Source organism: Squalius cephalus (genome assembly GCF_949319135.1).
Source record: "Squalius cephalus genome assembly, chromosome: 23".
Classification (NCBI taxonomy): Eukaryota; Metazoa; Chordata; class Actinopteri; order Cypriniformes; family Leuciscidae; genus Squalius; species Squalius cephalus.
This window is the reverse complement of record NC_137144.1, coordinates 26,978,212-26,996,693: the sequence shown is the minus strand read 5'-3', so window position 1 is coordinate 26,996,693 and position 18,482 is coordinate 26,978,212. Positions and strand designations below refer to the sequence as shown.

At 37.4% G+C, this 18,482-nt stretch overlaps 1 protein-coding gene and 1 long non-coding RNA gene across 4 annotated transcripts; both read right to left on the bottom strand.

Moving 5' to 3' along the window:
* Window positions 1-1,098: 1,098 nt before the first annotated feature.
* LOC307151446 (uncharacterized protein) lies at window positions 1,099-17,962 on the bottom strand. 3 transcript variants are annotated; one of them, XM_079859473.1, is made up of 3 exons: window positions 17,896-17,962; window positions 17,720-17,806; window positions 1,099-3,570 (listed from the first exon to the last, which is right to left on the bottom strand). In XM_079859473.1, exons 2-3 carry the CDS (start codon window positions 17,799-17,801, stop codon window positions 2,228-2,230), a joined length of 1,425 nt encoding a protein of 474 aa, XP_079715599.1. In that variant the 5' UTR covers window positions 17,802-17,806; window positions 17,896-17,962; the 3' UTR covers window positions 1,099-2,227. The 3 variants fall into 3 exon arrangements, with proteins under 3 accessions (XP_079715599.1, XP_079715598.1, XP_079715597.1); XM_079859472.1 differs by lacking the exons at window positions 17,720-17,806; window positions 17,896-17,962 and adding exons at window positions 5,617-5,727; window positions 5,885-5,982; XM_079859471.1 differs by lacking the exon at window positions 17,896-17,962 and having other exon boundaries at window positions 17,720-17,868.
* LOC307151447 lies at window positions 10,656-13,481 on the bottom strand. The gene is made up of 4 exons (XR_013819879.1): window positions 13,345-13,481; window positions 12,977-13,009; window positions 12,123-12,221; window positions 10,656-10,886 (listed from the first exon to the last, which is right to left on the bottom strand). It is a non-coding gene; the product is annotated as an uncharacterized lncRNA (long non-coding RNA).
* Window positions 17,963-18,482: the final 520 nt, after the last annotated feature.

Below are 18,482 nucleotides of genomic sequence, written 5' to 3'. Positions count from 1 at the left end.
GGCGTTTCTCAATGTCAAGGAAGGATCCTCGGAAGCCAGAATTTCGAGGATGCTACGTCATCGACATCCGTCGAAGGACTGTTCCAATGTCGAGGATCCTCGGAATTTCCACCAAGGACTGAGTCCTCCGTTCGAAAAATATCCCATATACAGGAAAGGATGCATATGTGTAGCCTTCGCGCTCTCAAATCACCCACAATCCTATGCGCGCAGCTTTGCTATCTTGTTCAAAAAATTCAAAATGTTGGACGTTAACGGACTAACGAGCGTTAACGGGTCAATATGCTTTCAAATGTAAATATATTTACGTTACCAAACATTTGTTTAAAAAAAATAATTACATCCATTATGTTATGGATCAAATTGACCTGCACTGTTTAAACACACTTGACAGTCAAATAATCAATATGATTAAAAAGGAGTTTATTGATTTAAAAACGATTATATTGCCTGAGTGAACAGAACTGCGTCCATAGCAACGCTCTGTTTTTCATTTTCACTGACGTAATGACGCACTGACGTGCACTTGCTAGCCTGTTCCAGAGCCATTGAAAAACCATAGACAGTAGAATGCTGAAGAGGAGCCTCGCCTAGCCTCTGAAGGAAGTGACTTGGAAGAACCAGTCCTGTCAAGGAAGTATCCTTGACATTGAGAAACACCTTGACAGTGTAAACGAGGCCCGATCGCAATGGCTGAAGATGAGCGGATGATCTGAAGATGAAGGATGACGAAGGGAATAGTCTCAAACGTGAGATGAACAGGTAAGGAGCCGGGTAAGTTGACCAGTAGTGAACAACAAGACTAGGGCTGCATTCCAGTCCACTTTTAGACACGCACTTGCGAACTTCCCTAAGCACTTCCCCTCGGGGGAATCCCTGCCGCCATTTTGAAGCGCGTTCCACTTGTGAAGTGGACGAGGGAAGTTTATATGGACAGACCCTCGTTCCCTCGAGGGAGCGAGTCTACTTCAAATGTACACTTCAGGCACCTATATGTCCCACAATGCAGTACGATTGTGACGTCCCCACATATCTCGTCTAATCACCACCACAACAAACAACTCTATAATATATTCTAATTTTTTTTTATTTAAAACAACTCAAACACACCTATAAACATTTGGATGCTGCATTAAACAAATTCTTAAAGGGAAAAATAAATAAATAAATAAATCAACTCCAGCTGATTCCAAGTGATCAAGGGCTTAGGACGTTCCAATTCAGCCCATTGCAGTTTCCGCCAGTAGTGGGCACTGACGTAAGCAATGACGTACATCCGAGTGAACGAGACGGAGGGAAGTTAGCGAGTGAAGGGCATGACAGTTTTGGACTGGAACGCAGCAGATGATTGTGTTAGAAGTGACTACTTATGTAGTGTGTGCTAATGAGCTGGTGCTGGATTAGTGTTCAGGTGAAGCCGATCGAGTGTGTGGAGCTGAAGGGTCTGGTGTTGATGATGGTGTTGCATCTGTGACACTTATAATTTTAGTAAAGGGTTTTTTTTCCTTCTCACCATAACAGCCATAATTCAGTAATACATTACACTTTACCACCCCGTTTCAGATCATCTGAATGAAAAACTCAGTTTTAGGTGCTGCTTCTCTTTTAAGATCTTTATAAGAAATAAACCATGCCAAATCCTAGCATGTGCGAGACTGCAGACAGTATCTAAATGAGGGAAACAGGAGAATATGTTTGAGCGAATGCAATCATTTACATCAGACAACAAAAACCTAAAAAAAAAACCATTTCGTCCATAACTTAGGTGAAGCACATAAGAAACTATTAACCGACTGAAATAACAATGAGAAAACACAGTTTGTTTGAGACTTTCAGTAGCAAGTAAATGAGATCTAAACAAAGAGTTAAGAGAATTTTGTAATTTATGTTTTTATTTACACATAATTATGTAGCATTATGTAGTTAAGTGTCTAAATATATTTTTTAAATTGTGTATTTACACACACACACACACACACACACACACACACACACACACACACACAAATTCCAACACAGAATACATAATTTGAGATATGGTGTATATGGCATTGTGATATAAATATTTGGGATGGTTCAGAAATAAATTTGTTAGTAGACAAATTAAACAAACTAGTGTGAAAGTGTGCAGTAAGAAAGTTGATTTTCTAAAAGTGCATTGGGCCAATATCAGCATTAACTTGTTTTGATCCAAAGTCAATCAGATTATTTTGTGATGTAGTCACTATTACCGGCTGCAAATTACTGTAAAAATATATTGAAATGATACACTGCATAAAAATGAAATGAAAGAAGCAATAAATACACAACAGCATGGAAAAATCATGAAAAAAATAACAAACTTTACAGATTCTCTCTTTAAATGGGAATCCACTATTGTAAATCCTATTATCAGCATTATTGTCATCTTCACTAAAAACAGAGTAAAAACAGCCGCAAACCCCATTGAGAGCATCACTCCAACTGAACAAAACAGGAATAACTTGAGTGCAAACACTAGAGTTGTTCGAGTCTGCATTTGATCTGGGTTAATGGAATAAATTGTGCATAAATGAGCCCCGAATGTGAGTCCAGGAGCCGCGTGACACGCGATGAGCACGTCTGACCACGACCTGACGCTGACAACTGTTCCCAGGGCCAGTCCTAGACCTGATATGAACACTATACTGGGAAATGCAAAGATCATGATTAAATACATTATGATTTGATGTCCGTGTCGAGAATTCGATAAGTCATAGTATGTCACTGCTATTGTGAAAGATGAGAACACGATCAAATTAAACGGAACGGCAACATTTGGATTCAGAATGTTTCTTAAAGTGACCGTAAAACTTACAAGTGCAAACAGTATTTCTCTAAAATAAAAACGTTCATGCTGTCCTTTAGAGAAAATAAGTGCAGCAATCAGTAAAATGAGTAAAATCCATCGTGCAATTTCGACTGAATTGTCATATTTTAGTGAGAAGACCTGATTTTCCTCATGCACATCTTGACTCGTCTCTTCTGTTTTTAACGTTTGTGTCAATACTGAGTAAAATCGGTGAGCGTTGAGCCAGACTAGCTTGTCTATTTCCGCTGCGAGAGCTGCTGTTTGAGCAGGTTTGGGTTCAGAGTCTCTGATCATGTGAAATCTGCCTCCACATGCGTTGATCATTTCTCCAGCGATCCCTCTGGACGCTCCTGTCAAACGCTCCTGGTGATTTTGGTGCAGAAGAACAATGCAGTACTGAAGAACTTCTGCTCCCAGCAGCTCCTGGACTCGCTTCACAACATCACACTCTTCTGATTCTTCATCTTCCAGATTCAGGAGCATTAAAACGGCGTGAGGTCCAGGAGACGAGAGAAGCAGCGCTGTTGTGAAGCTCTGTCTCGCTGTGTCGTCCTCACAGAGGTTTGGTCCAGTGACCAGCATCATTCTACGACCCTCGTCTGTAATTACTGGAGTCTTTACAATCTCTCTGTCCTCCTGTCCACCGTCTTTCCTTCCTGACAGAATATCTGCAGCGCTGAATCTGGAGTCGCCTCGCATTCCCACTATCAGGATCCTCACTTCATCATCATCATGAGAAGCTGAAGAGAAAGTTAAAGATGAAAATATCAGAAAATATTATTTGAATTTAAAGTGAATCTACTAACTATATACAGTGTTTTGACTCACTCTGATATAATTGCTCATGTAAAACATTTTTGCTTTAACACTCTCATGGTAATTAATTACATTATGTTTATTTGTTTTTAAAGAAAATATTTGCTTACAAATTTCTACTGACTTACATTACAGTTTTTTACAATCGCTATGACAGTTTTTTCAATACATTTAACAAGTTTCCTAAACTCTTAACGCACCAACACACCTAAAACACACAATTGGCAAAACGGTTAATTATATGCTCAAAATCACACATTGTAAACTAAACTCCAAAACTAATTTTCAAAATACAATAATACACTTACACAATACACTATGTCTAACAAAACACTGCAAACATGTTTCAAAATCAAATAATTATTCAAAACACTAACACATGTTCTCTTCCAACAGGAACATTTAGTCAATCATAACACAATGACAAAAAAAACACTATCATCAGCTGAAATTACAGAAACTGCATTATTTTATATGTGTCAGGTATGCCCTTATACAACAGATAGTATATTGTATTGATCATAGATTGTGTTTTGCACTGCAGTTTTAATTTAATTCTCTTAATTTTTTTTTGTTGAAGTCTCTCTACATTTTTGTTTTGTTTGTAATGTAAATGCATGCATTTTTTTTTATTTTTTTTTTTTTTTTTTTGCAGCAGCAGCAGCAGAAGAAATTCAATACAACTAAATAAATGACCCTTCTTAGCTTTATAGAATGTATGGTTTATGAAAAAAAAAAGAAGACAGAGACAGAATTGCTGCAGTAACGGCTTTATTTGCAACAGGACATTTCTGCAAGATAACAAAAATATGCATATAGCTGCCATTTACAGTAATACTGTATGTGAAAATACAAAATATACAAACAGAAAAAGCCATCTTCTAATCTGCCCGGTCTTCTGCATTTGTCCACGTTCTCATCCACATCACACCTGATATCTTCCCTGGCAAGGCATCTTGGGAAGAATCTTTTACAGTAACATGCCTTATCCACCCCTGGTAGTGTTCAGCTGTGATGTCTTGTATGCAGCATCTTTTGCATACAGGAGGGACATTTGGTCCTGTGGACTATGGTCAAAAACCTTTCATCTCCAGGCTGAGAAAACTCCTCAATGGGGTTGAGGAAAGGGAAGTAAGGGGCAAGGAAAATGGACATCATCCTCTGATGGGCTTCAAACCTGGCTGTGACTATAGACGGGAATGGTGGAATGCCACATTGTCCCATATTTGCATAACTTCAGTCAGCTGTTTCTCACTAGCAATGGAATACTGTGAAAATACAAAATATACGAACAGAAAAAGCACCAGAATAAAAAAAATAAAAAAAATAAAATAAAAATAAAAAAGAGTCATCTTCTAATTATTTGCATAATTCAATCGGCTGTTTCTCAGTAAGAATAGAATAAAATACAGGGGATATATTTGTGTTTCAGTTCACAATATAAGCAGCTGTTCACCTTGACTTTAGCCTGTAAGGTTAGGTTTAGAACATGGTGTTATCTGTTCTGACATACAGTGTTAAAGCATTGGTAAATTTGGCAGTAAAAATCCATTGTTTTGGTCTTGTTTGAGCTTGTGTGTAAAAGAAGTTCAAGCATTTTAAATTTGTGTTAATTGTATGCATTTTGTGTTAAAGCAACAAGAAATGTGTTAATAGTATAGCTTACACAGACGGGTGTAGTGCTAACTGTGTTAAGAGTTTTGGAAAATTGTTAAAAGTATTGAAAAATCTGTCATAGCAATCGTAAAAAACTGTAAATCCCCAAATGCATGGTGTCCACTACAGTGGTCAGATTTATTTTAAGTTATTGATTTTTTTTATTTATTTTTTAGTTATTGTATAAAGTACAACAAATATGATAATATTTTTTTAAACATTATGTACAAGACTAATTATATTGCTGTTTTAAGTAAAAAGACAGTAATGCATGCATCAGAACAGTATAGTTCCGAATTTGCATTGTACATTACCTTCACCATGTATAGATGTGATGTGAAGAGCAAGGATCAGTGTGAAGAGCCATTTTGGTTCTGTCGTGTTTGGTTTCATTTTTCAAACTGGAGAGTAAAGCCACCGTTGATCTGTGAATTTAAAATGTAATCTTACCATATATCCAAAATTCTGAAGCATATTTACTCACAGTAGCCTATGATCGTTTCATTTAACAGCACTGACAGTGAATCCTATTTGTTTGCTTTCACTTTTGATACTGATCGAGTGATTCCCAGACATATTTACCATTGAGTCGTATGTCCACTTATAATAAGTAATCATATAATGCAACCAAGGTCGAACAGCTTGGAAGAGATGAGTTTTGAAACAGCATTTTCAGTGAGTTTAGTATACAACGCATATCAGTACCGAAGGCACGCACGCACGACAAGTTTTATATAGACACAGACAGTTGGTCTGGGAACGCCCCCGGGAACGCCCCGTCACGTGATGTGAATTTAGCCCGTGGAGGAAAACATTGCCTAACTTGGCGCTCATTGAAATACACGGGACAATCATGCCGAAGAGTTGCTGTGTCGTTTTCTGTACCGCCAATAAACAAACAAATTATGAATTTAAGTTCTACATCCTTCCTAATAAACACACAGAACCGGAAAGGAGGACAAAATGGCTTTTGAGCTTTCTTTTTTGAGATTACTGTGTGAGTAGATCCCTGTGTGATATAGACTAGTGGGTGTTAAACTCGTATTAGCCAGATTTGTCTACATCCCTTACGAAAAAGAACTATAGTAATTAGATTTCTATAGTAGTGTTTGAGTCATTCTACGAAACGGGTGCCATTTGGGTCCGCAACAATTGATGAGATGCATAAGGCACAAAAATGTCCCAAAATGTGTTTCAAAAGCTTAAAGTTATTAATTCAAGTGTTCTTGTTAACATGATATATGATAAAATACTATTCTTAAAGATTAAAATACTATTTTTAATAATTTTTCTTTAGTACATAGCCAATTTCACATGTCCGTGTTGACCAACATGACATTTGCATCTAAAATATCACCAAATAAGTTGTTGTTTTTTATAAAACATTTATTATTTTCAGGATTATACTGTGTCCCTTTTTACATAAGATATATTTATTCAAAGTAAACCTTATTTTTTTTGTAAATATTTAATGATTTGTGTGCGTCCCTCAGTTTGACTTACCACCCCGTCACACTAACTTGTTTTATCTATAAATCATGGACTGTTGATTTAAATGACATCACAAAGCGTAAGTGACATCATTTGAGCCTTGTAGCCACCAAGAACAAAAGCAGGCAAGTACTGACATTCTTTTACATTAGTTATTTGTTCCTTTTTCATATTAGGCAGGTTCCGTCAAGCTCAAATCAACCACCCCGTCACGCAAAATAAAGAGGGAAAACTGATTTTTATTTATTTTTTTACATTATTAATGCAAAGAAAATTGTATTTCAGATTGAATGCATGTATGCTAAGTGAGGAACTTGACCACATGGAAGATCTGTGGCCATTTTGGGATAAAATTTACCACCCCGTCACATACCACCCCGTAACATGTTTTATTGTGACATGGTGGTAAGGGATGTGACGGGGTGGTTCTGGTTCCCATTTGAATGTGAGGATATGTGAAATCAAGGATTCTAAGATAGGATAATCAAAATTTTGTTTTACTGTTAACTTAATCCTGTTTCTCACTATATCACTCACACACCTATTACTCACTCACTCACTCACTCACTCACGATCACTTTCACTCACTCACTCACTCAACATGTCACTCACTATATCGCACTCACTCACTCACTCACTAGATCACTTTCACTCACTCACTCACTCAACATGTCACTCACTCACTATATCGCACTCACTCACTCACTCACTAGATCACTTTCACTCACTCACTCACTCAACATGTCACTCACTCACTATATCGCACTCACTCACTCACTCACTAGATCACTTTCACTCACTCACTCACTCAACATGTCACTCACTCACTATATCGCACTCACTCACTCACTCACTAGATCACTTTCACTCACTCACTCACTCAACATGTCACTCACTCACTATATCGCACTCACTCACTCACTCACTAGATCACTTTCACTCACTCACTCACTCAACATGTCACTCACTCACTATATCGCACTCACTCACTCACTAGATCACTTTCACTCACTCACTCACTCACTCACTCACTCACTCACCATGTCACTCACTCACTATATCGCTTTAACTCACTCACTCACTCACCATGTCACTCACTCACTATATCGCTTTAACTCACTCACTCACTCACCATGTCACTCACTCACTATTGCACTCACTCACTCACCATGTCACTCACTCACTATTGCACTCACTCACTCACTCACTCACTATATCGCTTTCACTCACTCAACATATCGCTTTCACTCACTCAATCACTCACTATTTTTCGAGTGTCTGTACTTTATCAGAGTGTTTTTCTTTGGGAAACTTTTACTTCACAACATTCCAAAGCATAATGTCGTACTTTTTACTGCACTACGTTTTATATTGAATTTCATTTAATACTTAATTACATTGGAGTAATAAATAGTAGCCTAATTCAAAGTTTTACTCAAGTACAAGATTTAGAATATTTAGAAGATTTTATCATTTAGAATATTTCTAAATGTACTTAAGAATCAAAGGTTAAAAAAAAATTGGACCATAGACTTTTATTTATGAAATGTAGTGCAGTAAAAAGTATGACATTATGCTTTGGGATGTTTTGAAGTAAAAGTTTTCCAAAGAAAAACACTGAAAGTAAAAATACTTCACTACTGTACACGTACACTTACAAGGTAAAAAGTAATTTTTCAACTACATGTCAACTAACTCTCAGTTGAGTATTAGTAGACTGTAGTACAGTGTTAGTAGACTGTTAGATCAGGGTACGGGTTAGTAAAAGTGACAAGTAGTTGTAAAAGTAAAAGACAAATAAAGTGTTAGCAAATATTATGCATACAGTCTACTAATACTAATATGATGCTCTTTTCAGTTTTTCAGAGCATGACCAAAGTTTTCCATTAAATCTCTAATTATTATGTTATATAATTATAATGTTTCCCCTCCCCCAGTTTTATAAAGTTTAAAACCAACAGATCATATAGAGAAACACTTTGTCCATACCACCCTGTCACAGTGAACCACTCCGTGACACCAGTTACCACCCCGTCACAGGGTCATTTTTGTTAAAATTTTAGGGAAAGAAAATACAATTTTGCATAAATTAATGTTTAATGATGTTCTTGTTGTGTGGACTAATCAAATAAATGTAACTTTATTTGTATATTCTAAGTGAATTTGTTTTTTCAGTACAAACAATGAGGCCATTGAAATGTCGAATTCATATTTCAAGATTAAAAACTAAGAAAAAAAATAATGGATTAAATTACAGACTTTCGATTGATGGTTAACAAAAAAGGGACAATTTACTATTAGGAAAACATTAGATTTAAAAAATATATTTCTTGTTTTACTACTCTAATGGCATACATATTGTCCGTGACGGGGTGGTACAAGAAGGACTCCCATGCCTGAATAAAAAGGATAATATTATTAAGGATTTTGTGCCTGAGGTGGGAAAATATAATTTTTGGGAGGATTAACATATCTTTAAAGGTGTAAGTTTTTCAAAAATAAGTTTGTTCTTAATGAAAATTTGGAAAATTGCAAAGTGGAAATGGCACCCGTTTCGTAGAATGACTCGTTTAATACTTCTGTGATGTTCTGTAATACCTCTATAGTACTTATATAGTAGGCTATGTCCCAAAATACTATAGTATTCCCATTGGATTACTATAATATTGTCCCAAAATACTACAAGATTCCTATAGTTGTTTTTCATAAGGGATGTCTCATTCACATTAGCGTTATCAGCTGAAGGCTCGTGACGCGAGCCGTGAACCTATGGAGTAGACTGCAGTCTGTGAGTTACAAGAGGACTTTAGGGATAACTCAGTAGGGGAGACCAGGGACAGTAGTAACACGGGACGGTTGTAACACTTTGAATTCCAACAATCAGAAACAACCTACAGTGATGTCACTCACTGTGCTCATGCTCCATTAGTTTCCCTCCATTCTTGCTAAAAGGGAGCCACATCTGAAACTTCTTGACGGAGTTATATAAAAAAAGGTTGATTTGAAGTAAAAAAATAAAAATAAAATTCTGATGTACTTTTTTGGATGCTGAAATCATCATCATGAGAAGCTGAAACCATCATGCAAAGAAAAAAAAATGGGGCAAGAAAGGTTTATTCTTTGAAAACAAACCTTATGCAATTTTGATTCTCAAGCGGAGACCGGGGACAGTTGCAACACTTTTTGCATTTCTCTCAATTACTCAGAGACTATTTGGACTAGACCAACCAAATTTTTATATATTAAACTTGCATCTGTCTGCTAATTACCCATACCATAGATGATTATATATGACATATCGTTCACAGTATTTATTTGAATGGAAGAAGTCAGATGTTGCAACTGACCCCTACCCACACTGTTAATTATTTCACTGTAAATTTACAATAAATTGCAGGTTAATAATTGCATGACTTTCACAGTAAGTTACCGTATCATTTTTACAGTAAATAATTGTGAAATGACAGCTGTTTACTGTGACTTCACAATAACAATGCCGTCATATTACTGTGATTTAGCAGTAAGCAGCTGTATAATTACTGTATTTTACTGTGCAATTACAGTTAGTCTATCATATTACTGTAATTTAACAGTAAGCTGCTGTAGAATTACTGTATTTAACCATGTCTATAATGTGATTTAGCATAAATGATGGACCAAACAAAACTGATAAAAACAATGGTTTAACTTTTATTTTTTTAGAAGAAAAATACATTTTAATAACAGGAATAAACACTGTGTAACATGAATGAACACTGGGTAACATGAATGTCTGTCAATATGTGTGTGAATGTGTTTACCATTATGTGATAATGGTACTTGAAAAATACAATTTAATAACAGGAATAAACACTGGGTAACAGGAATGAACACTGGGTAACAGGAATGTGTGTCTATGTGTGTGCACTGTGCATGTGTTTACTATGTGATAATGGTACTTCACAACGTAGGAGCTGAAAAGAGAAATAAGGAGAGAGAGAAGAGAGAGTGAGAGAGGGAAGAAAAGACAAAAAGGTGGGAAAAGAGAGGGTTGCAGGTGTCTCGCTCCTTCCCTTGCAGCAGGCACCTGCATAGTATGGGTTCTGTCCACTATCTACAAAAGATAAGAAAGACAAAAAGTTTAAGTTACTCTGTGGTGCAAGTACCTGCAAGTATGGTACACGCATTGTAAAACTAATCCTAAAATGTGTACAATTTAAGAAATTACAATTGTAAAACTCAAGATAAATCATGTGAATAGTACTATATCAATTAATATTAAATCAACAAACCAGAGGACTCTGAAAGTAACATGATTGAGGTTAAGCAAAAATTACATGACATGCGTACATAGTAATGCAACTCAGTAAGCCAGTAATGTGATGTAAATTTACACTTAAAACTATTGTAAAGTAAGTCTGTAAATTTGACGTTTTTATTCTAACCTATCAATAACCTATAACATTGAAAAGGCATGTTTAATTCAAATAAACGTAAGAACAATGAATTTTAGACATTTTGCAGCCTGTCTAAACTCGTAGAACAGATTAAAGGGATAGTTTACCCAAAACCCCACCCTCATTCCAAACACGTTAGCCCTTCGTTCATCTTTGGAACACAAATTAAGATATTTTCTGACTCCTCCATGGACAGCAATTTTATTACCACTTTCAAGGCCCGGAAAGGTAGAGAAGATTGTTAAAATAGTCCATGTGACTACAGTGGTTCAACCTTAATGTTATGAAGCGATGCAAATATACTTAATAGTGCGGAACGCACAAAAAGTATTCTCGTCGCATCATAGCAATAAGGTTGAACCACTGTAGTCACATGGACTATTTTAACAATGTTTTTACTACCTTTCTGGGGCTTGAAAGCGGTTATAACATTGCAGTCTATAAGCGGGATCAGAAAGCTCTCGGACTTCTTAAAATTATCTTAATTTGTGTTGAACAAAATTCTTATGTGTGTTTGGAACATCATGAGGGAGTGTAATTAATGAGAGACTTTACATTTTTGAGTGAACTAACCCTTTAATAGCTTAAGTAAACATCTTACTGCATAATTGACTTTATGCACAGCTGCACTACTTCCTGAACTTAAGCCAGCTCCTTTATTTCCTGTCTTACATTATTGGACACACTGATTAATTCAGGTGTGCCTGACCTCAGTAGTCATAGCAACAATAATCAGACACACCTGGATTAATCAGTGCGTCCAATAATGTAAGACAGGAAATAAAGGAGCTGGCTTAAGTTCAGGAAGTAGTGCAGCTGTGCATAAAGTCAATTCTAGCTTAAAACAGAGACAGTGTTTCGTTAGTCTGTTCTGAAGTTGGAACACAACTTACATTAGACTGACATCCATTCAAAGTCAATGAGCTTCCTGATCAGTGTACAGACTTGCTGGTTTATGTGTCCTCTCTGCCTCTTTGATTTTGTACCTGTCTCTGGGTTGATGCCCAAGAAGCACATATAAACAAAAAGACAGAGAAGAAAGATGTTAGTTTAATTCAAGTGGGATTAAAAAGGTTTCAGTTCCCAGTCATCACCTTCAGTGGGTCACTGCTGTTGCAGTACTGAGCAAAACTAAAGTTAGCTCAGTTTTAACAAGGTGACATTACTTGGATTAAATTAAACAGCAACCATTTAAATAACTTAACAGCAACTGAAAAACATTTACATCACAAACACACAGTCAAGAATAGTCCTGCAACAAAGTAAGTTAGATGTGTGTGATTTACCCAGGCAATGCATTTGCACACAACAATTTACATCATTTACACGTACTGTTTGCAGAGGATGGAGGAAGAGCCTGTTGCCAGTCCATCTCCATGTGGCTGTTTCTGCTTGCACTCTTCCTCCTAGAATTATTACCCGTTCACAGACAAAATGGCTCCTAATATCTCCAGATGCCGACCTGTTTTACTTTAGAATAGCACAGCTAACGAAGCTCCACTAATTCAGTGATAAACACATTTATTTTCCTATATCTTTTTTATGATAAAATGCACTTTATTTTTTCTGTTGACGAGACAGACAACGGCTGCTCCGTTTCACACACGGCAGAAAAATATGGACGACGCCCAGCTAGCTAACGTTACTAATTTGAGATTAATTTATTCCACCTTTGCACAAATCCACAACACCATAATGTGTCTAGTTGATCATCTGTCATAATACACACATTAAGGCCACAGCTTACCTTATAACTTTATTTCCCGGTGGTAGAAAAATGCTGTGGGAAAAGAGAAAACGCTATTAGAGTAACGAACGTTAACTAAGAAAAGCATTAAGCAAAGGTAAAGTTCAATTTTGACGGTGTAGCTAACGTGAAGCCTCACAGTTAATAACTTAATACGGTAACTTACTACTAATACACTTATTAACACAACCAACGTCTGATCATTCAAATTTGCGCGCTCAAACCTAGACGCGAATCTGCTCCAGCTAAGTTACAAAAACATGAAACAGAACTTAACTAACGCTAATTTGGTTCATACTTTTAAATAACATGCAATTTCATATTAAAAACAGTCATCAAATTGACAAAGTTTGTAATTAAACACTTACCGCACTGAATCCGTCGAGTGAGACCATGGAGGAGATCAGGCCAGGGAGCTCCGGGGGAGCTCAGATGACGCAGTTGCAGCGCGAAAATTACGGAATTCACAGTAGTTTCTTGTAAAAGCCCCGCGCCTGCATTATTTTCACAGTAAAAGTCTAAATACGGTATTATATTGTGAAATATCACAGTTAAAGCCTGTGAAGTGGTAATAATGTAATTACCTGTGAAATATTACAGTTATATATTGTGAAATCCTGGAAATATTTTACAGTGCAGGGGACAGTTGCAACACAACTCAGGGACGGTTGCAACATGATTAAAAATACCTTAAATTTCATTAATTAACTTAAGCTTTTTGTCTCAATGAGCATATAATTCTGAAAATATTAATTGTTTTAGGCCTACTATAATATTATAGTATTGTTTATTTCAATAATATTATTGTAGCCTATTATTTATTTATTTAGTCATATTTATCAAATAACGGTTATTGAGTTTTGTTTGTTCATGTGTAGAACATAGTCCTACATAGATTCAGTGTGCAGGTGTTACAGATGCTATTCAATCTCTCCATATTTCAGTGTCAGACAGGAAGTATTGAACAATTTGCAATGCAACAAACTTTTATTAAACATGCAATTTATAATTTGTTGCAACCGTCCCCAACCCTATCAGCCATGACAGAACATCATGTGCCTGCTAGACACACTGACTTTGACACATGCTAACCATGGCACTTAGAAGTCAACAAAACAATAATTCAAACTAAGTAAGTTTTGATTATTTCATACAAAATTTCAGGACAGTATGACAAAAATATATCTAATGAAAAAATGTACTTTCATACCTCCAAAACAAGTTTTGTTCAATAAATGCAGCAGCAGATGTTGAATATGTCTACTGTTTTCTTGGTGGGGGGAGGGTCTAACTGTGCATGTTCAGTATGAGTGTCATCACTCTAGCTTGTTTCTGATTGGAGAAAAAATGGCATGTTGCAACCATCCCCTGTTGCAACTGTCCCCGGTCTCCCCTAAATTGATCTTGTGTAAGGATTTTCAGAGATAAAAAAGAGACAAACATACCGATTCATACGAAGGAAACTATGAGTTTGGAATGACATTAGACTGAGTAAATGAAGACAGTTGTGAGTTATAGGTACAATATTTATTAAAAAAATGTTTAGTTAAAGGGGCGGTTGATTATTATTTCACTTTTCTAACTTTAGTTAGTGTGTAATGTTGCTGTTTGAGCATAAACAACATCTGCAAAGTTACAACGCTCAAAGTTCAAAGCAAAGGGAGATATTTGCTTTTACAGCACATGTGTCAAACTCAGCACATGTGTCAAACTCAGGCCCGCCACATTATTTTATATGGCCCGCGAGAGCATATGGGTGTCTTAAAATTAGGGATGCAACGAAATTTAGGCTGCCAAAAATTTTTGGCCGAAAATAACATTTTCGGTTTTTGGCCGAAAGATAGCCTACTAAAAAGCCCCCTCCGTGTTCGGCGATGGTTTGACTCTGGCTCAGCGTGTTTTGGGTTTTATGACTTTGCGTGCGAGTCCGCTTCCGAACATGCATAACTTCAAAGCGCGTTCTGTGTGTGCGCGCTGTGCTCTCCGCTCCGTGTTCACAGCGCGTTCTGCTCAATGTCCCGCAAGCAACCTCCGTGTGTGTGTGTGTGTGTGTGTGTGTGTTTGAGTTGCGAGCTCTGCTCACGCTCACGGGAAAGGCAAAGTCCGCTAAAAAAACGTGCCGACATGAAATTTCTCTGGACTTGTTTCTTTTTGCAATAGCACTACTGTGCTGTAACATGGTGTGTATAGCCGTGCTGGGCAACACTGGTAAAATTACACGAATCACGATCCTCTCGTTCACTGGTCCTCTCCCTGCTCTGCTCATGCTCTGATAAAAATAGCTTTGTAGGACTATACTTTATTTTGACAATTGGTCAAAAAATAAACCTGTTAAATCTGATTCTGCTGCATAGAACTGATTGAAGAATAATATATTGATATTTTATATTATTTTAATATAGGTACCAGTATTAGCCTTTTCACCATTTGTATCACTCCGCTTGTCTGTGTTTGCGCCACTTGCATCATTAAGCCAGTAGGTGGCGACAAGTGACTGTTTTTATGAGTGAACAATTGAACTTTAAACTGATTAGTGCCAAAAACACTGATTAACTCAGGAAAGAAACAAGTTGCTGAAACCAATCTTTAATGGCAATATAAATTGCTCATTTGCCTCTGGACACACAAAGATTGCACTGGTTTTTGATTGAAATGTAACATCTATGCAAAATAATCCTTGAAAGATTTCTCATTTAAGGCCGTTCCTGTTTGGAATATGTGATTGTATATAGTCAACAATAAGCAGAAACATTCTGCATTTCCATTTTGTAGTGTGGATAATTCATTGCAACATTTATCCTCATTCTCATTTTTAAGAATCTGTTATCTTTACATAATTTATGCTACTGCCCACTGACATGCTTTTAAAGCTATTGTTATCCACATTTTTTGGCCTTTAAACACCTTAAAATGCACATATGTAGGTCCGAGAAATCCAAATTTTATCGGGGGAGCATGTCCCCGATCCCTAGCCTGGGTGCCAGCCCGAACCCCGCCCACAAAATTTTTTGGTCGGGAAGTTCGGTCTGGACTCGATCCATTGAGGAGTAATTATGCTCGGCTCCTAGAAGGCCGAGCCAATCAAATTGCCAGGGCGGGCTTTAATCGATGATGGACAGATGGTCTGCGGTTACGTAATCACCCACGTCACCAAAGAGCGCTTGATTTGAATTAGTTTACAACAAAGACGACTGCAGCTGGAGAATTGAGATTTCACGAGTTCACATTTACAAATAAGTCAGATAGAATAAATGCGTAGGCTATATGAGATGTCACGAGTTCACACAAATAAGTAAGATAGAATAAATGCGTATATGACGTGCTGTCCGAGGAGAGGGCTGTGGGCTCGGTAGCCATAGGCTGTGTTCCTGGTTGTGAGAGAACAAGACGAGTGAGGATTCGGGGTGGTGGAAGGACCGAGGGATGCTGAAAAACTGTCAAGGAGTGTTAGGTAAGTTGACAGAGTGAATATGCTTCCTCGGTAACGTTAGACATGGTATTGTTTGATGACAAGTTGATATTGGATTGATTATTTGTACGTGCTCCTCCCGAACTTTGTTTATGAAACATCATGTGTAGATTCCGCCATCGCGTCTGTTATAGAAGATATCGACAGCGCATTCATTTTAAAAGAGGAACAGAGAGCAGCGCCCGCGAGGCCGCGACATTTTGTTGGTTGAAAATATGAATGAAGGACATGCGTCATTTACTCCGTTGCTCTGATTGGTTGTAGGTCTATCCAATTGAGTGCAGAGGTTTTTTTTTTCCTAGTTCGGTTGAGACACGCCCCATAATCAAATCTCTATGGAGCGGTATCAGACTCACATTCTGACTAGAATATGAGTATGACGAAGTCAGGCTACCCGATCCCCCTAACAACCTCACATTTGAATACGCATGACTGTGTGGTAATGTGTGCTGGTGTATAGTGCCAAGGCTGAATTTTTGAGCCAGTTTGCCTCTGCATATATACAATATACATTATTCTCTGTATCAAATCATTATTACCCAGCTCCTGATGTTTCGGGCTCATCCCCTGATGTTTTTAAAACCTAGAAACACCCCTGCAAATGCATATACAATATTATAACTTAAATAAGTAATAATCAAATAAAGAGACAATATATAAAAATTTTAAAAGTCTTACAGTTACAACCGGCCCTTTGAGGGCAGCCATAATGCTGAAGTGGCCCTCAATGAAAATGAGTTTGACACCCCTGTTTTACAGAAATCGCTTTTTAAGGACTACAACAAACGGCTGGTAGAGACTACACAACATTCCTCCCGGGTTAGTGACATCACCAACCCTAGAATTTACATAAACCCCGCCCCTGAACACGATTTATAGATTATCATGACAGAATATGCTAATCAATGACTAGAAGATAACGACACATCAGCTTCATAAATACATCAACTACATTCAGAAATGTCCTGTTGCTTCTACATGTTGTCTCTTCTTCTTGAGTCTCTCCATCTTTGTCTGACTCCGGTTTGAACATAAAAGGCTAAAAGTTTTTGAAATTTTCTGTGCATGTGTGTGTGAGTGCAAGCTGTTGAAGCTCCGCCCCCTGTGCCGGGAGCAGCAGCTCATTTGCATTTAAAGGAACAGACAATACGGTGCGTTTTTGCTCACCCTCAAAAATGGACAATTTTAACATGCTATATAACAATATCTGTGGGGTATTTTGATCTAAAACTTCACACACACAATCAGTAAACAGTAAAGAGCAGGTACATTACCTTCTGCCTGTACAGACATGATGTGAAATGCCAGAATCACCGTAAAAAGCAACTTGGGTTTTATCTTGGTTAATTTCATCATACAACCTAAAGAATACATGTAGCCAAATGCAACTTTAAACATCTGTGACTCGAACTACCCACATCAACATAAGTAGGAAAAAGTTTTTACTTACAGTTAGTTTATTTAGAAATGCTGTAAATGTAGTTCTGTCCCGTCTCTTGCTTTGCTAAAACAACTGTGCTCAAACATGGGTTAAGATGTTCGTTAAGATACTAAACTAGTGTGACAGGTTTTGTGTGTGTGTGTGTGTGTGTGTGTGTGTGTGTGTGTGTGTGTGTGTGTGTGTGTGTGTGTGTGTGTGTGTGTTTTGGGAATGGGCTCAGCTCCAGACTGCTACTAAGAGAGCGTGAAACTAGCCAGGTGTGGTTTAATGAATACAAACTGTGGTGCGATTGCTCTGTTAGTGCGCTTGATCTGAATAAGTGTGAACACTGCCATCCGAACCCTGGTGTCACCAAACAAGCAGATCGAGACCCACATTTTCAGGGGATCTCGATCTGCTTCCAAACAAACTCTGGTGCGGATCGACTGAAATATTAACGCAGCACGGACCGAAGGCATCTAAACGAACCAAAAACAGGTTGTGGTGTCAACAAAGAAACGCATTTAGCCCAGCACACAGCATTGCTTTGGATCTTCGGTAAGCAGTGTTGATGAAATTTACTTTTAAAAGTAATGCATTACAATATTGCATTACTC